General features: G+C 32.0%; 1 protein-coding gene across 2 annotated transcripts; it reads right to left on the bottom strand.

Annotated features, from left to right (window-relative positions):
- Positions 1–927: 927 nt before the first annotated feature.
- On the bottom strand, positions 928–8,586 carry LOC132614571 (very-long-chain (3R)-3-hydroxyacyl-CoA dehydratase PASTICCINO 2A-like). Of its 2 annotated transcripts, none has more exons than XM_060329039.1 (9): positions 8,315–8,586; positions 8,112–8,223; positions 6,594–6,612; positions 6,412–6,500; positions 6,286–6,339; positions 4,001–4,071; positions 2,918–2,999; positions 1,506–1,602; positions 928–1,360 (listed from the first exon to the last, which is right to left on the bottom strand). In XM_060329039.1, exons 1-9 carry the CDS (start codon positions 8,383–8,385, stop codon positions 1,344–1,346), a joined length of 612 nt encoding a protein of 203 aa, XP_060185022.1. In that variant the 5' UTR covers positions 8,386–8,586; the 3' UTR covers positions 928–1,343. The 2 variants fall into 2 exon arrangements, with proteins under 2 accessions (XP_060185022.1, XP_060185020.1); XM_060329037.1 differs by having other exon boundaries at positions 928–1,314; positions 8,315–8,582.
- Between the last annotated feature and the right edge of the window lie 17,634 nt (positions 8,587–26,220).

Raw genomic sequence — 26,220 nt, 5'->3', positions numbered from 1 at the left:
AAACCATTTTTTAATGTTAACCTTGAATTTGGAGCATGTTCCCAGGAAAATATTTTTCACCTATAAAGGGTGGAAAATAACTTCTCCAAAGTCATTTTTCTTTGGAAATCTTAAAATCTTTTCTCGTAGTACTTGTACTAAAGTTTAATTTTAGATTATGATTTAGTGACAACTTATTGAGTAGAAAGGACTAGAAATTGTAATAATAGGCATTTCTTTCAGAGGACAATGCTCTTGTGTCTGATAGCTAGCTTACTTTGGTTTGTTTCTCTGAACTAATTTACAGGCCATTGTTGGTTTGTCAAGCTGCGAGTTTTGTTTAGGCAAGCTGCCAGAGGGGCATGTCACGGGAGGCACTTGAGGAGAAGGAAAAGAAGATATATAAACAAAAAGGGCCACATATTCTTTTTGATAACTGATAAATATCCGAGGGCCTGATGGTGTACGGTTTGAAATTCAATGGATAATCTCCTCTATAATCTCTTGAATACCAGCTCTTCTATTTGCAGTAGGTTCAATCTCGTGGTTGTGCGCTTAACCCACACATCACACAACCTCTTACTGTTCAACCACATCCCCCGGGCATGTTGATTTTGGGAGCAAAAGAGTAGAAATTGTAGAAGTAATGTTACTAACGAGTAGTAACTTTAGGACGCTTTGTAGTAACTTTGGATGAGATTATTGTAACTTAAGAAGGGATAATAGTAACTTACCGATAACAAGCTTATATTCTTTCGCAACAATTATCGTTTTTTGTTCATGTCTTGTTCAATACACTTGACTTGCATATTTACACATATATAATGGACTCTTTGATACTCGAGATTTACCCTTTATATTTTGAAATATCCAATACTGCTCTTAATTAATACAATAAACAACACATTAATTAATTTTAACAAAGCTACTGCGGTTCAAGATAATATAGAAAGTGCGAATGAAGCAGTTTAATTCAGATGAAATTTGAGTAACATGTATATGAATTCTCATTCTATCATATGATTATTCAGTAATACGTGAATGAATTAGGAGAAAAGAAGCACCGTTTCTGCAAAAATGGAGCTCCTATAAACCTTAGTCCTCAGAGGCGGAGTCACAACCCGGTAATTTTGGCTTAGAGCCTGTATTTTTGTTGAAAAGATTATTTAATATGTACGCACAACCTATTCTGAACCTGTAAGTAAAAAAGAATTGTGATCCAAAATCCATAAACTAAAGATCCTGCCTCCGCTTTTTGCGTGTCTTATGCTTTTTTTGTTTTAGAGAGTGCATTCTTTCTCTGCGCAAGCATGTAACTATACAGGTGAGGACAGCCTGCATTTTCACAAACATCGCCTTGTCAATCATAGCTTTCGCCAACCTAATAAAAATATAAAAAGGAAATGTAGTAAACTCGATATTTGTCTCTGATTTCCCTCACGAAGAAACGGATAAATAAACCAAATGACATATTTGAGCCAAACGCGAAGAATGTTTATAGTAAGAGAATGATATAAGGTTCTCGCCTGGGACATAGATGGCAAAAGAAATAAGTGCTCCATAGTAGTAATCGAAAGCGAAATTCCATTTGTTTGGCATCCTAACAGCATATTTTCCAGATTCCTAGAAAAATAATTTGATAAGAAGACACAGTAAGTACTCGAACTGAATCAGAAGCACGTGTAATGAGCAGATATTCAATTACAAGTTCCCAATAGACAAGATTTTTCAAATTACAACTTTGCAAGAACAGAACTGATGCAAATTTGGCATGGTAATCATTTTGGTCACATATTGGTCCGCGAATTTACCTTCAAGCGTCTTGGAAAGGCTCAAGTAGAATGATGCCACAAGTATGTATTTTTTTGTGATAGCAACTTCGGAAAAGGCTCAAGTATGCCATCGAACTATCAGAAATGGCTCATACATGCGTTAATAGTTGAGCTCATTTATGCCATCGCCGTGACACATTTGACTCATTCATGCCATTAACCTCTAACAACCCACACATATGGTTTTTAAATACCTGATTTTCCACGTGTCGTCCAATTAAACCATCCACGTCATTTAACCCATTCCTCTATTTTAACTCGTTCCCTTTATTTTTTACCTGATCCACATTAGAACCCGACCCAAATCCCATTTGCACCGAACCCCTAATGATCTTCTTCCCTTCATTTCTCCTTCCCATTTTTTCCATTTCCCAATATTTCCTCACCACCACAACAGTTATCTGCTCCCACCACCGCCATCATCAGGTGAAGCTTAACATAAAATATGCATTTTAGTTGGGGGAAAAACTCGAATTACTAGCTAATATGCAACATTATTCGTGGAGTTCGGGTCTACTCTTAATTATGTCAACTACATAGGGTTTGTTAATTAATCATAAATGTTATATCTTGTACTGTTAATTTGTCTTTGTAGTTCTGCCAGTCAGTAATCATGGATTTCCTCTGGAATTGGGAAATGGAAAAAATGGGAAGAGAGAGAAATGAAGGGAAAATCATTAGGGGTTGGGTTAAAATGGGATTTGGGTCGGGTTATAATGTGGATCGGGTCAAAAATAAAGGGAATGGGTTAAATGACGTTGATGGTTTAATTGGAAGACACGTGGCAAATCTGGTATTTAAAAACCAGATGTGTGGGCTGTTAGAGGTTAATGGCATGAATGAGCCAAATGTGTCACGGCGATGGCATAAATGAGCCCAACTATTAACGAGTGGCATAGATGAGTCATTTCTAATAGTTCGATGGCATATTTGAGAACCCTAAATATAAGTTAATATATCAACAGAGAAAAGGCTCCTTGCCACCTCTTCAGCAACTAATCAGATAGAAAGACGCTCTTTATTCTTTTCGTTTTCTTGCTTGATAGATGGATAGTTATTTCCATTTTGAGTGAAAAAGAAACAATCGAAAAAGAGGATCTTGGTACCTTCGTGTAAGGCAGGGCATTATATATTAGACCTACTTCACTTGCGATGCCAGTAGGATACAACAATAAGAAAGTACTATACCTGCATTAAGAAAATCAGACTTAATAAAACATTAATAAGAACATGCTAGAAACTGTACCCATCCATTATAAAGGTGGCGAAATGGGTAAAAACAAAGGCAGAGCCAGGATTTCAACTTTATGAGTTCTGAATTTTGGAATGATGACTTCAAGTGCTAATAACTGGGTTCTAAATTTAATAAGTGTCCATATTTAATGAACTTCTTAACACAAATACATTGTTTGAGCAAAAGCTATTGGGTTCGGCCGAACCCGCATCTAGACGTCTACCTCTGCCCCTCAGTAAAAACCCAATAGGTACTATCTCAACTTAGATTGGAGTGTGTTGCGAAAATTCTTTTAGTAGATCACAAATGGGTAGGCTAATTTCTGGAGTTATTACACAATTCTTGTATAGGTAACATTTGGCAATCCATTCATAATCCAATTAAGACTCACTTGTGATATAAACAAAGTATTTTTTTCGTTTTCTTTTTTCTATATACTCATCGTATAAAGACGAACTCTCTATCACAAATCACTTTAACCATGATTAAAAGAGAAAACTACTATTTTTTTCCCCTAAAGGGGTAAAGCTAGAATAAGAAACGTTGAGGCGTGCTAGAAACACTGTTATCATTCGGAAAGAGTATAGAAATTCAACTAAGAGGAATAATGTAATTTGTCGCTAAATATACCAAAAAAAAGTCCATTAAATTATTTTGTTGATCAAAGTTGCTCTACCAAATCATTGCAAAAAGAACATGACTGTTCATAGACCATCGTTATGTTGAAATTTGATAGTGGAAAAGGGGATTTGATTTTTAATGGATCATAACTGCCTCATAGGTTAATGAAAACTTGCATCAACCCACATGTAATCCATATAACACGTGAGTGTCGGGCCTAAAATGGACAGGTTTGTACTTACATTGCCCTATTTGTGTCCACCCATTTTTCATGCATTAGCATATTTACTACTTCAAGCCATAATTATGCCGGCAAAAGTTAAAAGGGTTATACCTTAGCCACAAGAGCCAGGAAGGTGCAGAACCAAATGCCTCCTTTGTGCCAAAAAATGAATATCGAATAATCTGAAGTGGAACATACGGACAATACCAATGTTAATATACTGCTTGGACCATGAACTAGCACCAATAATCAACACATTATTTTCAGTACGAGTATTAAAAGTTAAACAATCATGAACAGGCATGTTTAGTGACATATTTGTCCCTCCGTCGGAGAGACAAGTTAGGAATACAATATCACCTTATAACGTGATCAAGCAATAAGATAAACTTATTCTTACTGCTCTAACGAATTTATAAACTAATAATGGTGATTAAGTCCAACCTATGGAATTCGAAGCTTACTAAGGCTCATCCTTAAGTGAGACTAATTTGCAGCCATATTAGGCCTAACCCCTAAGACGTATGAAAACTACCAGGCACACATCTTAGCTTATTATATATGGCTATCACCTTGCGTAAAATGTTTCTTAATGATCTTATACATATACAACAATTTTACAAATCAAGGAAGGATACTTTGTCGTAAATTCTCCATTTCACATTTTTGTTAATATGTAACAACTAACAAGAGCTTGAAAGCTGTGATACTGAATTCGTAGAGAAAAGAAGGAGAGAAGGAGAGAGTAGAGAAAAGAGAGGAATTTTGATATTTCATATATGATAAAAGACTGGTACAATGCAGCTGGATTATATAAGCAATCCAGAAATAGAACATAACGACTACTGACACCTAGACACCTGTCCATTTATCACCTGGACGATTGTCCTATTGAGTACAAACTCTAGGACTTAATTGAAAATACCAAAAGCTACTTAGCTAAACTTAATTGACTAAAATGCAAAGACGAAAATACAGTTAAGAATCTAGAATCTGATTGAGTTTCCCTCCATTCATGACATAATCTCAATAAAAGAGAATAGGGAAAAGAGAAAGAAAGTGACATCTTTGCTTTTGTTAAATAAAGGCTTCTAACCATGTCCATACATAAATTTAAAAAAAAAAAAAAAAAAGTCTATTTGACTTTGTAATATTGGCGTGTGCTTTCATTAGGTTGCTCCACCAAATATTTTATTGTAACCAAACATATCCTGAAAGGAGGAGATCTCAATACAACCAGGGGGCTACATATTAACCAGAATTTTCCTCATTCCAATTGCCCTCTGGTTGAGTACAACTAGGAATTCATTAATTACATTTCTTTTGTCAGGGTTCTCTAGAATGACGTTAACAGTGGTTTAATCCAGGACATAATTATTCTGCTCTTCCATAGAGTTAGTAATCAGAGCAAAAGAGGCTTGATCTTGCAGTATTAGCTAATTTAGGTGTTTGTCAAACTTCCAATCTTAGCAATCCCAGTTTTACTGCATACTTCAACCTATGCAGTATTTTATATGCTAATAGAAATTAAAATCTAACAGCCAAGTTAAAATATGAAAACAACAGCAAATCAGTTTCAGCACTCATTGGTTATGGTGCAAGTTAATGCTGAATTAAGAGGATAAAAATCATGAATTTATTACTTATAAACTATGTTATAAAAGTGTAAAGGTATCTTTTTCTGCTATGTTTAATAATACACGTTGACCTTTAACTGCAAATGGGACAGAAGCGTTTTACACTGAAACTAGGTGTTACTTGGTATAGCCATCAGCCTTCTGTTGCCCGATGTTCTTTCTCTTTCCGCCAGATATAGGAAATAAAATCTCGTAACAAATATATTAGGTAAGATGTTGAATTTTTTTCCTTTTCCAATGGTGATCAATGCTTTAGGTATTGTATGAACTATTTGTCAAAGAATAGACAGCTCAAGTTACTACAAAAAGATATCTCATTTTCTATAATTTAATAAGGAGTGGCAAACGGGCGGTCGGATCGGATATGGGCGGGTCGAAATGGGCTAAGCAAAGTGGATAAAATATCCGACCCGTCCATATTTAACACGGATAAAAAATGGGTTAACCGAGGGATAATACGGATATCCATATTATGCATGGTGTCAAAAATAGTCAAGTGAGAACACAAGCTAAAAGCCAAACAAATGCTTAGACTGCTAGAAAGCAAGAACTCGTGAAAAATAACAAGCAGACAAATGGATATTGATAATATGAATATCCATTATCTATCTGGATAACCATTTTTTAGTGGATATTTGATCCATTTTTAAATGGTCAGTTCTCCAACCCATATCTAATGGATCGCATCAGATGGTTACTTATTTTTCTGACCAGTTTGCCAGCCCTAAATTTCATGGTTTATGAATAAGCAAGGCTCACCTCTGTTATAGACCAGCTAATCACTAGAGAGCTAACAAGTATATGAGGCCGGACCTGTAATCAGCAAGCCAGTCATTAGTAAAGGAGCTTCAAAAATGCCTGGTGATATCCAAGGAAAATACTAACCTCGGGGAAACTCCACAAAATTCCCCAGATTACATATAATCTCGAACTTATCTGTGGCAGAGTTGCTGATACTGGAGATCTTACCAAACCTATTTGAGGATGAGAAAGATAAAGGAGTTATTATAAGATCAAACCTTACCTAAACAAAAAACATAAAAATGCTTCAGATCAGATAAACATACCTACTAGACTATGAAGTATCTGTTCCGCAATTTATATGGAAAAAGAAATCAACTGTTAGGCTTCATTCAGTATTTGCATTTTGGGATTACTACACTTACACTATTACAGCTAGAACAACAATAACAACATCATCGTCAAAAAAAAAAAAAAAAAAACCAATGTCCCTGCAGCATTTATTCCCATCAATTCAATTAAGAAAATCAAGAAACTTATAGAAAGAGAACTGGAAGGAACTACCAAATAGTAGTACCAATAGATAAAAGGAAATATTATAGACTAGAAAAGATAGTAACAAAGGAATTGTATCATTTTCCCTTTTTTCTTGGCCTGGTTGTTGAGGCTAAGGTCATAATCTCAAGGTTGTGTCTTCCAATTCTGATTTGGTGAAGGACTACTTTTACTTATATGATGGACTTCACAAATGTGTAATCTTATCCTTATTATGTGATTATTCAAGGTTTTGTAACTCATCCATACAATAGACTATACCCCCAAAACCAGAGGCGGATCCTGGATTTAATATTTATGGGTTCAATCTTTAAGGTTTTCAGCATTGAAAAAATTATAGCTTTAAAGTTATGGGTTCATATCTACTATTATTGCAATTTTAGTAAATATTTACCTATAAATTAATACTCCGCGTTGAAAGTACTGGATTCATATGAACCCGGTATTGTAAAGCTACATACGCCCCTGCCCAAACCTTGTTCCAAAGTTCAGTCATTTGAATCAACAAGAATCTCTCTATTACCATCCCCCTAATTCTAACATAGCATTATATCCTACATCCATTATTATCATACACCTTTTCATTGATTGTATTGGAACAATTAATCCCAACATAAAATTCCACATAAGATAATGCAGTGTTTGGTTGGCTGCATAAGATAAATAATTATTGCACTGCTTTTTGGTTGGTGTTAAGTTATGCGGGAATCTACATATTATTTTTATGCGGTATAAAGCCCTAATAATAAGAAATATGTGTATTAACAAATGCGGAGATTAAACTATCTAAAGACAGAAATGCTCTTATAGTAAGTAATCTATACGTATAACCTGATCTTCATTATTAATCACCACATAACAACCATTCATAATTAACCGTGGCATAAACAATACCTGCACTATAATTCCACATAACTAGTAAGCTTACTTAGTGCTATATGCACAACATAAAAGAAACAACAACAACATACCGGGTTAAATTCCACAGTGTGGGGTCTGGGGAGGGCAACGTGTAAGCAGACCTTACCCCTACCTCGGAAGGTAGGGAGGCTGTTTCCAAAAGACCCTCGGCTCAAAATGACGAAAAAAAGTCAGATAAGGACAAACTGTTCAAAGCGGTATGAAACTAACAAAAGAAAAAAAGACATGATAAAGCAGTCTGAAAGAAAAGAGCAGTAACTAACTAACACAAGTAACTAACTAACACAGATAAATAAGATAATCGAATAAACATCATATAGTAGTAGGAATCAAAGGACAACATAAAAGAAACATAGCCTCAAATTTACCTCCAAAAAAGCAGCAGTTTGAGCAAAAAACAAAGGCTTCTCAACAGCATCATAAACATGTTCATGCCCAGATTCTTTTATAGTTTTCACACCAAAATAAAACACCTGAAACCTGAACACCAATAACCAAAAATTCATCACACACCACAAAGAAAAAAAAAAGTGAAAAACAGACAAGAATTTCAAAAGGGTATTCAACTTACCATCCAAAAAAGACAATCCAATTGTAAAAAATAAGATACACACGCCTTAGACCTGATAAAACTCTAGCCATTGAAGAACTAAAAAATCTCCAAAAACTGAACTATAAACTCTTCAGATTACTTTATAATCCAAGAAATAGAAAAGGGTATTTAAAGAAATAATCTTTATGCATAATTAAGCTAAGTGTAGCTCAATTCTTTATTTGTGGAACTCTCCTTAAACTAATTTTCTAACCAGAAAATGTATACAAAACTGCAGGGTGTATAAAACGGCGCCGTAACATGTGGAATCTGTTGTGAGATTAAGTGGGTCTTGGGACATTAAAAGAAGAAAAACTTACACAAATAACTACCTTTTAACAGCTTCTAACAAGCTATAGCTATAAGTTGAAGATTTATAATTCGTAGCTGCTTTTGGCTGTATGTCAGTTGTATCTCGCGTTTTTGAAATACAGTGAAATATAGCGAAATACAGTGAAATACAGCGTGACTGTTGAATAAAAAAAGGCTATATTTATGGCAATAAAAAAAATTCAAATTATATGGTAATTTGTATTAATGGTTCCGTGATTCATGCAATACAGCGTGACTGTTGAATAAAAAAAAGGTTATATTTATGACAATAAAAATCTTTTTCAAATTATATGGTAATTTGTATTAATAGTTTCATGATTCATGCAAACCTCATGAGGTTCCATTACAGCTAACGTCTCTCTATCAAAAATTACTCTATTCAAAAGTTTTTTGCTGGTTTTTGTTGTATTTCGTGTTTTTGAAATACACGAAAATACAAAATTTGGCAGAGTAAACATAGGCTGTATTTATGGAACATATTATCTTCTTTCATTTTAAATGGTAAGTCAAATTAAATCAACCATGTATCACGCAACGGCTGAAGTTCCATAACAAACCCACGTTTCTCTCTCCAAATTGCTCTATTCCAAACTTTTAGAAGTACTTCCAAATACAGAAAAATATACACTCGAATACAATGAAATATGGTTGATTGTTTAAGAAATATAAAATTGTAGTATGCTTATATACAATGGAATACAATGAAATGTATCAAAAAGTGTGTCGTAAATTAGAAATACATTGAAATATAGCGAAATATACTGAAACAGTACATTGAAATATACTAAAACAGTACATTGAAATATAGCGAAATATACTGAAACACCACAACCACAAACTCTACCGAACCACCACAATAATTGGAAAAACCCTCCTCCTTCCTCCGCCGCCTTTCTTCCGATCCACTATTCTGCTTCACTCCAAAAAACCTACCGAACCACCACAACAAATTGGAAAAAACCTCCTACTTCCTCCGCCGCCTTTCTTCGATCCACCACTATCCTCCTTCACTCCAAAAACAATACTGAACCACCACAAAAAACCATTAATACATGAAGTATATGGAGTTCAGATCTGAAGAGCTAGAACCTTAAGGTTTTTTTTCGAGTTTGGAGATGGAGATGATAGTAATAGTGATGGTGGTGGTGGCGGCTCCGGTGAAACCCACTGCTTCCTCTTTTTCCACAATTAAAATACTTCTAAGATTCAGCAATTTTGTTGTATAAATCTAATATACTATCTGCGTCGGAGTTCAGATCTGAAGAACTAGAAGCTTAAGCTTTTTTTCGAGTTTGGAGATGGAGATGGTAGTAATAGTGATGGTGGTGTTGACAGCGGCGTGGGTGGTGTAGATAGAGAAAGGAGGGAAGGGTACGTGAGGGGAAGGAGAAGAGAGGCTGGAGATAGAGAAAGGGAGGGAAAGAGGCGTACGTGAGGGGAGAGAGGAGAGAGAATTTTTTTTAGGATTTGAAGAAGATGATAAATCTTAAATGTGTAGTGAGGGAGAATAGAGAGGTACATGTATTTCAAAAGTTACTGGACCAGTTATGAAATGTAATTTTGAAAAAATAAAGCTACAAAAATTAAATAAAAAATAAGGTAGTTATTATTCATAAATAAGTCTTAGAGGTAGCTATGACAGGTAAATTTTCCTTAAAAGAAAGGCTTAGTACATATGTGGCCCATAAACTTGATTTTTTTTCCATTTTGGAACCTCCCCGTGTGAACTTAGCCTCGAGTGTGTCTATCAAACACAATCTGGCTTATATAACATATAGGGTGAGTTTCATTTTTTTTAGTCTTGCGCATGAATCTCAATCGAATCCTAAGTAAGCAAATTTGACCAATTAAAATACCTCACCCATTTTAATTATACACATCAGGTAGAAAGAAGTGTGCTATTATGTTATACAAGTGAAGAATCATCACTTAAACCAATCAAATAACAAAATTGAAAAATAAGAAACCAAAATTGGAAACTAAAACTGAAAACTGAAAACTAAAACTGAAAAATAAGAAACCAAAACTGGAAAAGAAAAACCCAAAACTGAAAAATAAAAAAGGGAAAATCAAAAACTGAAATAAGAAATCAAAACTGGAAACCAAAAACCAAAACTTAATATCTGATGTATTAATTGGTTGAATTTTTCACGTAAGATGCGATTGACATTCACTCGTAGGACTAAAAAAAATGAAACTCACCATATATGTTATGTAAGTCGGATTGTGTTTGATAGACATGTCACACCCCTTTTTTCACCTAAATAATATTTTAAATTAGTTTAAATTTATTTAAAAGAGTTTTTCAACTGAAGTGATGTTTTGAGAAGGAATTATTCTATTTATTCGGATTCGCCACTTGGAATTGAGTTTTAGTGTTCCAAGTCACCTTATTGAATTCCTAATCAAAAGGAAATGACTCTATTTATTATTGATCTGCGAAAACAAAAGATCGGGTAAGGAATTCTGTTGACTGAGGAGAAGGTAGTAGGCATTCCCCGAGTCCCGTGATTCTAGTACAGTCGCTTTTGTTGACTAATAATTGGCTTAACTTATTTTGAATAAAGTGTATTTATTAGTTATGTCTATGATTCCCTTAAATATTGTTGATCTTTTACTAGTCTTGACTAAGACGCGTAGTTGCGACCCCAGCCTCGACATACACTAGCCGAGACGCGTAAACGCGACCTTAACTTGCGTATCTCACCTAGAATTTTGAGCCTACTCGCCTTACTTAAACAATGATAACTATCTTTATTTAAATTTTTAATTCAAGACGTGTAACTAATCCAAGACATTATTGTCCCTTTTTGTCTCTTTGATAATGGGTTTTGAAGTGAATTTTGCAACCATCTCGTCCCCCTTACTAATGTTTTTTTTCACTCTTCTCTTTTATCATTTGCAATGGGTCTTGAATAAATTTGTAACCCATTTCGCTCGAATTCAAAACTAGTTATCTATATATATATAAATACAGGACACAAGCCCAGTGATGTAGCGTATTCTATGACCAACAACTTCATTTTTCCTTTTTCTCATTTTTTTTTTGTCTTTTCTCCTATTTAATAATCATGTGTTATTGGAAAAATTCCAAAAGTCACTTTCTAAAAAAAACCAAGACATTTCCCGTCGATTGTAGGGGCCTTCCAAAAGAAAGAATGAAACGTTGCTTCCATTTAAATAACTGACCAATATTTTCATCTTCCCAAAACAAAGTATTACACGCTGCCAGTTGCCACAAGATATCAAACATTTACAATTGTTAAAATACTAATGATAGTTAAACAGGAGCAATACCGACATCTTTTCTCTTCACATTTTAACGTTCATCCATTTTAACCTTGCTCTAAATCAACAATCACAATTACCCACCAACATGAGATAACATCAAGAGCCAAGCTAATAGGGACCAGAGATGTTCTTTAGGGGAGAGTTTAAGCAACTTTTGAGAGGGGGAGAATTAGGCCTTTGAAGCGAAAAAATATTTAAATCTAGACTGTAATTGAAGTAAAGAAAAGAAGAGAGCACAAAAAAGTTATTTTTTTTTTCAGTTAAAGAAGAGGACAAATGAATAATTTTGTGAAGATGAATACACAAAATGGTGAGGATGTAAATCACGTGCAAATTTGGAGCAGAAAACGAGTTTTGGTTTTGCTTACCAACTCAAATAATATACTTACATCCAGATCCAGTATAAACGAGTGTATAAGGTTTATTTCTTTTTCCTTCTTTTCACTTTGAAAAAATATGAATTTATATGATTTGTTCTACATCAGTGTAAATCTATATATAATATAAAGCTAACAATAAATAAGGTGATGTGGCACCTCTCTTTGACCAAGGATTCTATTTATCTTTTTTCTCCTTTTTTCTTCATTCTTTGGTCTATTATTATAATTAAGAATGACAATGAAAAACTGCAAGAAATGTATTGTATTAAAAATCTACATCCATAACCCCCCGTTGTTAAATGTGTTTAATTACACCTCTTTATAGGTGGTTATGTCTTTTCAAGTCTATAACCTTCCATTGTGTGATGTTTTATATATTGGAACTTTCTTTTCGTTTCCTCACTGCATGCATTGCATCTTCCTAATGTAAAAAGAAAGGCCTTGCGGGGTGTCATTATTTTGGACTTTAATCTTCGTCAGCTAAAGCATGAAACAAGATGCTTAGACATTGTTTCTCAACGACTGATGAGAAGTTTGGATATTGTTTCTCGCTTAGTATCGATTATTGCAGTCGGGAGCATAAATGGTTATATATAAGGGTATGTAAATATAGGGACATATATGTGATTTTTTTTCTTCTGTGCTTTTTGATGATGGACAATTTTGATTAATATCAGCTTGATATTTTCTTTTTCTCTGGGCAATGTGAATACTAGATTGAATAGATGACCTTTTAGGTTTATGATGAGTATTGTTTTTCTTCTGACATGTAATGAAATCTCAATTGGATGATATAGTAGTATATATATACTTATTGTCATGGTGAGTTTGATAACCATTTGATATCTTTTTCCATCCGATATTTTGTAGATACTGATTTTGTTAATTTACTTTCATACATAGAAGCTTGAATAGATGATAATTCTTTTGGTGCTATTGTTATGACGGAGATCTTAGTGATATTCTTTTTCCTGGTATTTTGTAGAAACTGAATTCTGCCATTTTATGGATCAGGCTGTCCCTTTTTTTTTTCTTCTTTCATTCTATTTTTTTTTTAAACTATTCGAAAGAAACGAGAAAATATGGATCTTATGAAATATAAGTGACTACAATTCATATTCAGAAGCAAAATACAATTGAAAAGGCATTAGAAGGAGAAGAAAAAATTGGCAACATTTATTTTCTGATTCTGCTTATTCAAGTTCATTGTATAATTGTTTAAATGATTTTTTTTAGAATATAATTAATGAGGAATGTTACAAATTTCTTCCGATAGAGAATTTTATAAATGATGTTAAAACAACAATAACAACATACCCAGAGAAATTCCACCAAGACCAAGTGAGGTCTGGAGATGGTAGAGTGTACACAGACCTTACCCTTATCTCTTGGAAGATAGAGAGGCTGTTTCCGGTAGACCCTCGGCACAAGGGCATATATGATGTTAAAAGATCATGAAAAACATTTTATTAGGAAATAATTAGTTTTTTCATATATTTATTATAAGACATTAAAATTTAATAACAATAATTTTAGATAACTTCATGACCACTCAGCGGGCATACCGTTACACTAATCTAATATATAATTTTGCGAATGAGGAAGGTGATGTATTTTGATCAGGAATCCTATTTGTATTTTTTTTTTTTAAATATTTCCCTTATTCTTTTCATTTAACTCATGACACTACATTAAAGAAATAATTGTTTCTTAAAACTTCTATTAAAGGATCCAAACGTTTCAATCATAATAATTCATTAATTTGTATAGAAAATAACTGCTTCTACTAAACTCCTATTAGAGATAATCGAACAGGCTCGATCACTTCTTCCATGTTTATCTCTAAAATGAGAAGTGTTGAGATAAATAGTAAATTCACCAATAACTGTTGAGGTTCTTTTTTTATTGATTGACTTCCTCTTTGTATTTATTGTTTGCCAGGTTTTGTATTTCTTTCTCCAATTTTCTGCAAGCGTTATTTTTTAGTTCATTGCCTATCTCTAATTCTGGAAGTTGACTTTTGCACATGCATGCCCGTAATTTAAGACATTTATTTCTTATTCTGAATGTTATTTTTTATGCATGCGTAGTCTGAGAAAGCAATCTTACATACTTTAATTTCATTGATAAAATAGAAGCTTATGAACTAATAGAGGTTGTGTTTGTAAAAATCTCCAACTCTCCATTCAATTTTTTTTTTTTTGAGACAATTGCATTGTTGCTACTGAGTTGCAGGTAGTGAAGTTTTAACATTGTTGATGCTAAAGAAACTATAATACGGTATTATGGGTACTGGCCATATTTACTTCTTAATCAGTCGTTCCTCTGAATAAATATAAACTTCTGTTACCCATATCATTATTATCTTGCTCTGTAGCTTATCGACAAGACTTCATTTGTTTGTGTGTGTTGTAGGCTTGCGATACACTTTTCCTTAGTAGATGGTACTTCTCCTAAAAAAATAATGAAATATTTTTTGTGAGATTGTTGTTGTTGTCGTCGTCTTTTATTTTTGTTTGAAGTGATAATATATTTCAATATTTGAATGTGAGAAGAAAAAAAGTTAGTCCGTAAATTTAATGAGATTTTTTGCAACCGTGCGTAGCGCGGACAAATTCACTAGTATCATGAATAAATAGCATGCTCTTTCTAATGAATTTGTCTGGATTATTTGGGTTTGATCTAGCAAAAAAAAAATATGCATTTATGTGCTATTGCCTCTCCTTATTTAAAAGGGAGTTGTTTCATTGTAATAAATGAATTCTATGTGGTACTTAATTATGTTCCGTTCCTGCTTTTTTATTACTACCTCTGGTTCAAAAGAGTGTCTTCTTAGGTAGTATATAATTTATGTAATTAATTTAGTGAATTAATGATGAACGATTATAAGTATTGGAATTGACTGCGGATGCGAATCGTGATAACGCGAAAAACATAATTCTTACCAAGCACTACTTTTAACTGAGATGACAATAAAAAACTGGACCTAAAGAAAATAAAATCTGATTTTCTGCCTATTATCACTTTTTATTACTAATCAAAATACTTGTATCTCATTTATATGGACTGTTATCTTCTGATTAGAAGTCATAAGATGATATTTGTGCAGAATTTTAATTTTTTAATGCTCATGAAATCTTTCTTAATTAGATAGAACTTAAATGACTAATATATTAAAATAATTCAAGTGAATGAAGTAGCGGATGGATTAATCTAAATATATTTCTTTCATAGAAAAGTGTATTAGTGGAATAGTGTCCAAACTACTATTTAAATTCGTTAATGACATGCTGATATTTTTTGTAGATGTACTAATATTTTTTATGACCAGGCGAAGCGCTGTAATTTTACTAGTTAGTAAAAAAAAAAAAAAAGGCATTAACATTGTCTAAAGTCTAAACCCATCAAAATATTGTCTTATCCGGAAGAAAAAAAAAACTCTCGGCCCCATTATAACGTCCGAAATAAAAAACCAATATTTGATATTGTCATTGCTATAAAAAACAGATGAACAAATCTAGTAACTCAAAACAATCATCGATCGTAAGTTAAATTAGAATGCAAGCTTTTTAGTAAAATTTGTCTCTATGTTCGTGCTTTGCATGAATATATCTGGAATCAAATAAGTGCGTATTTAAAAGAATAAATTTTCAATTGCAGATATATTTGAAAAAAACTATACTCCAATTTATAATCTAAACCAACTCATCAATAAGGTTTTGACACAATCAAAAGACAATGAAATATAAAAAAAGTTATGTGACTAAAGATGTAAAAATCACTTAAAGAATGCAATAATATATATATATATATATATATTTTATTTTTTTTATTTTTTGTGATACAATACTTATAGTAGTTGAGCCCCAACGATCAGTTATATGGAAGTCATAGATGAAGATTAAGATACATTCTTAATAAAGAAAACAAAAATGAAACTCATTTAGATAGTCTGTAATTTCATTCAACCTCAGTTAAGATCAACAATAGTTATTAATGATATGATATTTTCTTCTCATGAATATTTATGACTAAACTTTTAACTAAAATACTTAAGCCTATTAAAATTTGGTCTAATAATTACCTAATCATTTCATATGTTGGAACTAAAAATTTTAACAGGCAATTTGCACGATTATCCTTCATACAGATTGGTCTTTAATTTTTGCCCCTCAATTGGATGGTCTTCAATTTTTGCCATTCGCTTAAAAAGTTGACCGAAAATATTCCGAGGATCTGGGTTCGAAACCTAGTAGAGTAAAAAATAATAATATTTTCTATGAATCTATGCCTATTCGGGCGAAGTACATAGAACCTATGCCGGAGACGGCAGACTTTGCCTTGTAAGGCAAGACTGATTTTTTTTTTTGACTGAGTGGAGGTTCGAACCCAAATCTCAGGGTATTTTCGGCTACTTTTTTAAGTGAAGGGCAAAAATTAAAGACCAATAATTTGAGGGATAAAAATTAAAGACCACCCCAAAAGAAGGACAATCGGCGAAAAAAATGATTTTTAACAAGTAGAGGTTAACCTTCAACCACAAAGATACTTCAAGGCAAATTAGGCTACTGGTTAGATATTTTTCTTATTTGAACATGTAGACTCTTTAATTAATTAGATTGCAAACTGAAATTCAGAAGTAGTATTTACTTTAAACTCTATTTTCAATTGTGATATTTTTTTAATTTACTGAATAGTCAATAAAAATATGGTAAAATTAGATTAAATGGATATGTAAGTCTATCAATATTTTAGGGACATTTTGGTTAACCAATATTTATATTCATGCTTTTAAAATAGAATAGATATAGATAGATATATATGAATAAGAAAAAAACACAACGAAAGGGTCACTTAAAATTCCTGTTTTGACTAACTTTATTAAATAAAAATTTAAAAATCTTACTGTTAAGATATTTTAAGCATGAATCCTTGAAATGGTGCAAAGGAAAGGCAAAAACCTGAACGACGAGGCCCACTGAAAAAAAAAAAAAACACTTTTGCTTTAACCAATTCAACCTATAAAAATGAAAGCCCTAGCCAGTTTCTTTATTCATAAGAAAACACCAACGAGGAAGAAAACTATAAGCAACTTTCATAAAATTTATTTATAGTACTTAAAGAGGAACAAAAGGCTAAATAACTTAAGTACGAGTCTCGTATGATCTTAATATTAAATTATAAGAAGAAAATTGGATGTTACCTCTTGTGAAGATTAATTCACGACAATGAAAATGACTACAATCTACTGATTCCCAAAGATAAAAAAGCTAATTTTCAGGTCTACGAACTCAAAACCGCAAATGAAAACCTTTTCGAAACTCATAAATTGCTCTAGGTATTTTTTTTCGCTCAGTCTTTTGCTCACTGTCCTACTTTTTTTTATGCCTTCACATGATACGACAATACCTGATTGCAGTTTAGGAAAAAATATCCCCTGCTTCTTTCATGTGCCTTCACAGGTACGGCATTCCCTAGTTGCATTTTAAGGAACAAAAATTTCTACTTTTTTTTCATGCCTTCACAGGGTACGTCATTCCCAGGTTGCATTTTAGGGAACAAAAATCCCTACTCTTTTCATGATTTCACCGGGTACGACATCTTCCGGTTGCATTTTTTGAACAAAAACCGCTACTTCTTTCACGCCTTCACAGGATAACACATTCCCTGATTGAATTTTGTTGCTATGAGTTTCTGTTTCATCCTTAGAGCCATATATTGGATGTTAAATGGTGCTAGCCTTTGAGTGTTTATCATGCATTGAATGTCCCTGTTTCCATATTTTGTGCGTATTTAGTTAGCTCAATATGCTGCGTGGAGCCTTAGATTTGGCCCTTTGCGTTCACGTTAAGTAAGCAGTTACGCTTGAACTTTAAATCGATGAGACCTTTTGAGCTCACCAATCTTGGAATTTGGCTAAAAATTATTGAAACGTATTTTATAAATTGGGCCAAGACAAATGTTAAAGCCTAATTAATTAATCTAGTGTGAATTGAGCAAGATGGGTTGCGGATTTATTTCAAAACCCGCTGCAAATTAAAGTAAAAGAAAAGAGTGGAAAAAAATACTAGTAAGAGAGTGAGATTGGTTGCGAATTCACTTCTAAACCGGTTGCAAAAAGTGGAAAAGGAACCAAATAATCGTCACAGTTTAATCAATACGAGCAGACTCAAAATTCTAGGTGCGATACGTAAGTTAAGGTCGCGTTTACGCATCTTGACTTATCTATTTTTTGGTAAAAAAGGGGTGCAACAAGACACGCTTGAGGCCAAGTTCAGGGGTTTAATAGGAACAATACTTAGTTGAGGTGCCAAAATAAAAAATGACAAGTTTAGGGGGTTGCATATGCATTAAGCCAAAAAAAAAAAAAGTAATTCAATGAAAAGTTTGAAAGATGGTACTCCCTCCGTCACAATTTATACTATGATGTCTGGCTCGGCATGAAGTTTAAGACAAAAAAGAAATTCTTTTGAATCTTGTGGTCTAAAACAAGTCAAAGAACTTTTTTTGGCTAGAGATCATTTTATTAAGGGTAAAATGAAAATTTTAGAGTTAAATTATTACTAAATATAAAAAGTAGTCATTCTTTTTGGATTGACTAAAAATGATAGCATATCGTATAAATGGGAAGGAAGGAGTATTTGGAAATTGAAGTTAAGTTTAGACATGAATACAATTTGGAAAAATGGTTAAAAATGTGAAAACAAGTATTTGGAGTTTTTCGAATTCTAAAAACCAAAATATGCTTTTAGCGGCAATTAGTTAACGGTAATAACTTAATTGCCGCTAATTGTATTCTAGAATCAATTATTACCGATCGACAATACCAAACTTTAGCGCTAACAATAAACGCCGCTAAAGGCTTTAGCGACCTTGGATCTAATGGCATTTAACCAATTGCTGGTAAATATTTTTGTGACAATAACTATTGCCGCTAAAAGGAAAATATATTGTCACCAAAAGCTTCTTTTGGTGTAGTGAATATTCAACTTCAATTGTAATAATTTTATGTCCAAACATGATTCCGGAGAACAAAATTCTGGAAAAAAAAAAGTGAAAATTATTCATGGCCGTTTAGGGACCTTATTCTCAGAGAATTTATGGCTTTTGTCAATTTTATTTTACGATAATAACTAGACAATTATTTTTTAGAGTTTAAGTTACATATATTAAAGTAAAAAATATACATCAATGTGATTTACCAGGTTATCATATCAATTTCCGTATGCAAAATTACCTTTTGTCATATGTTAAGTTAATCTGATAATCTAAAAAGTTTTCATATTGTTTGTTCATTTTTAGAGAAAAAATATCTATTAGTTCTAGATTTGATAATTTAAGTATTAATCAGCTTATGAATTTATTTGAGGTATGTTTTCTTGGTCTCGAAATATTTATAAACCGATGTTTTAAAATAGCTCTGATTTGTAAGACAAATTTTCCAACAGCTAAGTTTGTAAATTAACCACAAAATAGAAACTCCCTTTTGCTGGATTACAACATAACATCTCAAAATTTGTATTGCAATCATGCAATTGGGTGTCAATACTGCTACAAGCTAACCAACAATAATACTGATAATATTCACTTTTTTTACACATTAGTTAATAAAACTTTTGCGACTAACCACTTCTATTTTGTATTTGATAGTATTTGATTATTACATGGCGATACTCAAGTTTGATGCGGCAAGTAAACGAATAATTGGCAACTCCAATAAGTAAAACTAAGTACGTGGAAACAATTATTTTAATTGGTAACTCTAATTAAAAAAAAAAATACAGTTGGGATAAGATATGTTTAAGAAAAATAAGGAAAAATACAGTTGGAACAGATAAATCATTATATTTAATTGTATGATAATTATAATTGGATAATATCCTACTCGAAAGCTGTTTTTCGATTTTTCACCTCATGCTAAAAAGATAGTGTAGTCACGCTCTTTGTCACGTAAGTGTTCATGGGGTCGAGGCTATCAACTTGTCAAGTTCTGGTGGGGTAATTACAATGTAAATTTTAGGTATACACTAAATAAAAGTGATCAAATATAGGGGAGTTCTGATATATTCAACCTATAATTTTAGAATTATGAGATAGTACATAGCCATAATACAAAGAGAAGGTTTCATATTAGGATTGTTGAAAATGATTGAGCAAATGTTAGAATTTATTTACCCGGTATTTATATCGACCCAATGAATACATGTAACATGTTTTAACTTACACTCTTATAGCTAAATAATCAATGCTTATTCTAACCTAACCTTAATATTTTACTTACGTACTATGTAAAATTATATGATTTGGAATACACACCTTATGCGTATAAAATTTTCGATTCAACTATAAAATTCCTAAACCAATTTACTTTAACAAATGCTCTCAATTTAGACAGAATGTTAGGTAATAAAGATAATCAATTATGGACGGTGATTAGAATGTAAGCCACAATAATTAGACAGCTAGACAAAAAACTACATAGGCTTTAGGTCCTTGATTATTCATTACTTCACTAACCAACTTAGGTCAATACTCTACTCATAGCATGTCGTATTTATGGTCTTGAACTCGTTACCAATTGAGTTTCGTGGTACGATGAAATGGTGTGAGAACAAGAGAAACATGGAAAAGAGAAGAACTAAACTACAAAAGTTATAGTGGTCGAACACATTTTTTGTTTTTCTTTTTATATTCATAATGTCCGGACTTTGAATCAATTTGCATGCACCTTGAATAATTAGGGATCAGTCACAATAAATTTTTCTTTAGGAAGAAAAAAGAGCAAAGTCTCTTCAATCAAGATGAAAATTCGAAATGTCTAGAACCAATCATCAATCACTAATTCATTATAGTTATAGTGAATTTCACAGTGTAGAAATTTAAGGATTTGGGATCTTTTACCATGTTTTACACTTTGAATATGAAGTTAATTGAAGTCGTCATCATTCATCCTAGGCAATTGAAGCACAAATTTTGTTAGAAAAAAATAAATTATTCACTTTTGTACATGGCCATTTTCATTCATAGTTATCTACTACACTACATAGTACGGAATATCTATTATTATCATTTAAATATATTTTTCTTTTTAAAGCTTTTTTTTCACTCTCGTAGCTGGGGACCTATTTTAGTAGTCGACTGAATTATTGGCAGTATAAGGAGCTGCCACGTTGCATACCACTCGTTTAGTAATACCACTTAATATTCTTTGTCCACTTCCTTTTGGTTTCATTTTTTTTGTCCTTTTTTGTTTTCTTTTTGTCAAAATGACAAATAAAGTCCATTAGACATTAGCAAAAAGTTAATATGCCGTACAAAAGAAATTCTTAAATTGTATAGATGATAATGTGAACAAACGATTTGCTAAGATTCTTCATCTTTTCATTTTCATTTATTCATTAAAATATGATTTTCCTTTTATTTAATGATGTGATCCTTAAACAACGAGTAAAACAAATGAATTACTGGCTGAAAGAAGAATCAAAATGTCATGTGTAATGTGGGTTTGTCTTACCGTATGCACTGAGCAAGGTGTATTCTTTTTTTGGCATCATTTTGACAAAGAAGTTCGTTTTAATTGAATAAGAATTGGTATAATCATTTATTGATGATCAACGAATTTTATTATATTCTCTTAGCCAAAATAAGAAGTCCCTTTATTATGTTGTCTAAGATTAAGTTATATACGACGTATGAATTTTATTCATGTGATCCTTAAACAAAACGAGTAAAACAATGAATTATTGGCTGAAAGAAGAATCAAAATGTCATGTCATATGGGGCTTGTCTTTTTTCTTTTTCTTTTTCGAACAAGAAGTTTGTTCTAATTGAATACGAAATGCTAAAATCATTTACTGATGATCAACAATTTTTTTTATTATTCTCTTAGCCAAACTAAGTTGTCCCTTTATTATGCTAGCTGTGTAAGATTAAGTTATACACGACGGTATAAATTTTTTATAATATTTAAATCTGCTTAGAAAATCTTTAAGATAATCCTCCATAAAAGTTGGATTTACAATCTTGAAAATAAGAAAAGTTACTTAATACAACAAGTAAAATTGACCTAATAATATTTTTATTTACAATCTTGAAAATAAGAAAAGTTATTTAATACAACAAGTAAAATTGACCTAATAATATTTTTTTTCTTTCCAGTATCAATATATATAAGTTAAACTCTTATTTTAATTAGTGTTACCTCTTGCATGAGATAATATATATAATACGTTGGATTAGTAGAGAATCTCCTCTTCTTTTATTGGAAGAAAAGCATCACAATTCTCACGTCTTCTCATTACCAAAGCCTTCTAGATATCTAGTATGACATAAGCAATTGGAATAAAAAAAGATGTGGAGTTAGAGATTATTCAGATCCTGTTCATAAATTATAAGGGAAATAAAAAGAGTCATTCTAAATAACAATCCCAAAAAGGGAATAACTGGGATTTTTTTTTCCAAACCTCGCTACTTGTCAATCAAACTAAAAAGTCTTCTTAACCTCCTTAAGTACCTTTTGAGCTTAAATAACAACATCTCGTTCGTCTTTTGAATGAGTAGAAAGTTTCTTTAACCACAAAAAACTTACTAGCTCGCTTATCATCTTATGTTAAAAGAAGCACTACTCGCAGATTGATGTCCTAATTAATCATATTTAAGTGAACAAAGAATATATAAATACCACACATTTATTGATTTGATGCCAACAATTTTTTTTCCATGGCCGACGTAACACCTTAACCTGAATTTGTTAAAGAGATCAGGTCAAATACACTTTCTTGAGATAGTAACATTGCGTACTCATCGGGACTATATTTTATTGAGGAGTTTGAAGATGTTAAGGTAGACATATTATAGTATAGGGAGTATTAAACTTAGTCTACTATATGGTTAGATTTTCTAGGACACATAGTCCCATATGATTGGTGACAAAAGAAGAAATTACGTAACTAGGAAAATTACGATATAGTTTAGAACTCTAAAAAAATTCACTTTGATTCATATTTTGCTAGGTCGTTCGCTACTTTGTTCATTTCACGGTAAATATGCTCAAAAAGTTAAATATCACAATTGGTGCATCGTTAACCTGCAATCACCAGTAAAATGGGAGTAGCAATTAACTTCATTTGTATCATATAATTTCTTTTTGAATCAATTCCTACAGCTAGATGCATTAAGTTGTATTATTGTAAAGCAATTTGTAGGTCTGTACCTAAAGCCATTAATTCTCTAATCATAGTGATAGTGGTGGGGAATATTCTGATTAAAACCAATAATTCCATGACCTGGAATATGAAAAAGACTTCCCTATTTAATGTGAATGAATTCCCATGAGATCAAGATAATTACTTTTTTTTTTTCTAACAAGTGAAGTGAATAATAATCAATTCCTTAATAAGAGATTTCGAGTTTAAGTTCTGAGTTTCGAGTCGTCTTTGTTAGGAAGCACTTTATTCCTAATGTGAAATTTTTCGACACGAATTCAGATCTATTCGGCTTCCAATGTAGGTGCCAGCCACCGAGCGGGAAATTAAAAAAAAAATCTATTCCTTTCATTTCATGGGTGATATTTCAGCACACACAAAATTTCATAAAGAAAGAAGAATCTTTACCACATTGAAAATTTATTTGGACATTTTAGTCTCAGACATATTATAACAATTTGGTTGCTATAAAAACAGATCATCAATTTTAAAATTACGAAATTTTCGAATATAAGAAACTGTCATTTTTTTTTTGTTGAAATGAGTTCAAAAGATTGTCGTTTATGTAAGATAACCCACGTGGAGTAGTAATATTTTTGAAAAGTTCTAAAGTTGAAAACGGTAATGTAAAATTTGCTAATTTAATGGCCTTGTTTATTTCCGGTGCAAGCAACTGTAGTCTCTTTAAGCAGGAGAATGGCACCAAAAATAGCAGGACCAAAACAGTCAAAGAAAAAGGGCTAAAAAGGCCTTTCCTCAACCTATTTCCCTCAATGTCTCAAAACACTCCAAAATTACAGTGAAATGGTAAATATCTATTCATCTTTTTACAACTTTTGAGCTTGAGTCTTGGAAATAAATTCATTTGAAAGATTTTAGAAGAAGATCCAGAATAGTTGAGCCCCAAACAATTACCGAATGAAAACCATATTAATTTACGTTTACATGAATATCCCTTTTTTAGGTCATTATTTAAATTTTGTCTCTATTTATAAAAATTGTAAGAATATAGTATCTAAAACATTATACTTCCGTAAAATATTCAGATATTAATTAATCTTGATTTGAAATGATTTACGCGTTACTGATTCCGACTCCTGAAAGAACTAGGCCCCGTTTGTCTATAGATTCCAAAAAAAAAAAATCTTTGGAATTTTGGAGTTTGAGTTGTGTTTGACCATAGTTTTGAAATTGTAGTTTTTGTTGAAATATAGTTGTAAAAAAGTGAAAAAGTGATTTTTTTTTGAAAAATAAGGTTTTTTAGTTTTTGGTATTCCGAAATACAACTTCAAGTTGTATTTAAAATTCTCATGACCAAACGCTGATTCCGGAAAAAAGTGAAAATAAAATTCCAGAATAAAGTAAATAATTCTTATGGCCAAACGAGGGCTTAATATCTCCATTTATCAAATTCTTTCTACCCTACATTTGGATTCGTATTTTTGTGATAGACAATTAATGGAGGTCTTCCCGACATATATATTTCAACGTCTCACCCTTAGTAATAAGATAAAAGAATTTTGGGGGACGAAACGAAACGAAACGAAAAACTCACGTCCGATGTCCGCTCATATATTGCTCGACATTACAGACAAAACATTGAACACACATCTAACTCTATCATAACTTATAAAATTTTAAACCATGACATAAATATTTTCTCATAAGATCTCAGTTTACTAAAAAAAAAAAAAAAGCTTAAAACCATAATTTAAAATATCTACAAATTATAATAAATAAATACAATTATAGTACTAAATACTATCCAAGAAATGTTTTCATGAAAACCACTCGTGACAACACCCACCCCCCTTCAAATGAACCCACCATGCACTTTCCTTCCAACTTGATTGTGTGAAAAACACTGTAGCCGGAGCAAGTGTCGGTGGGTATTGCCAACATTATTATTATTAGTAGTCACATTAAAAGCACAAACTCTTTTTTATAACAATAAAGTATTCTTGTGACATTCACAATTCACAATAAAGCTAATCAAGAAAAGACTCATAGACCACCTCAAATTGTTGCCACGTACATAGCGGTGGATGCACCTTTCTTATTGTTTTTCTTTTCTTGTTTCCTCACTACTATGAATTATGAATCTATCCGTTGTTGGGCTGTAATAGGTCACTTGATAACGACAACCCACTTCAACATTTACTCTCCCAAAAACTATTAGGAATCGTTTGGTTGATGGTTAGAGTGTGAATTAATTACATTTTTTTTAATCAATCATAAAAAGAATAACATTTTTTTTATATTTATCTTTTGTAACAATTTAACTTACAAATTTATCAATTTATCTTTAATGTAATGATTTATAACCATACAAATATGTATGACTCATCTTGAAAAGTCTTCATTTTCTTCTTAAACTTCAGCCCAATCAAATACCCTTTTATAAAATTAAACGGAGGAAGTACCACATTTGGTACTAGCATTTTAGCTGGTACGTATAAAATTCAATATACCAAATACAATATTGATTATCAGTGTACAATAACATATAATTAATATATGTATAAGTTATGAAAATATATATATATATTATATTATGCAAAATTAAAAAAATGAAATAAAATAAAAATTAGAATAACTAATACATATAAATAACTACTACTTCATATTTAAATTCTACATAACTAATCAATATATTATTAAATATCTGCGGGCGGCC

Source organism: Lycium barbarum, chromosome 10 (genome assembly GCF_019175385.1).
Source record: "Lycium barbarum isolate Lr01 chromosome 10, ASM1917538v2, whole genome shotgun sequence".
NCBI classification, from domain to species: domain Eukaryota; kingdom Viridiplantae; phylum Streptophyta; class Magnoliopsida; order Solanales; family Solanaceae; genus Lycium; species Lycium barbarum.
This window is presented reverse-complemented; position numbering and strand designations above follow the sequence as displayed.

What these genes read in the sequence shown, in the direction of transcription:
- LOC132614571 (XM_060329037.1), bottom strand. Translation starts at nt 8,385, where the DNA reads ATGGCTAGAGTTTTATCAGGTCTAAGGCGTGTGTATCTTATTTTTTAC. An exon ending in TTTTGTGGAGTTTCCCCGAG is followed by an intron (nt 6,340 to 6,411) that starts GTTAGTATTTTC and finishes TGCTGATTACAG; the next exon opens with GTCCGGCCTCATATACTTGT. An exon ending in TTAGCTGGTCTATAACAGAG is followed by an intron (nt 4,072 to 6,285) that starts GTGAGCCTTGCT and finishes GTTCCACTTCAG; the next exon opens with ATTATTCGATATTCATTTTT.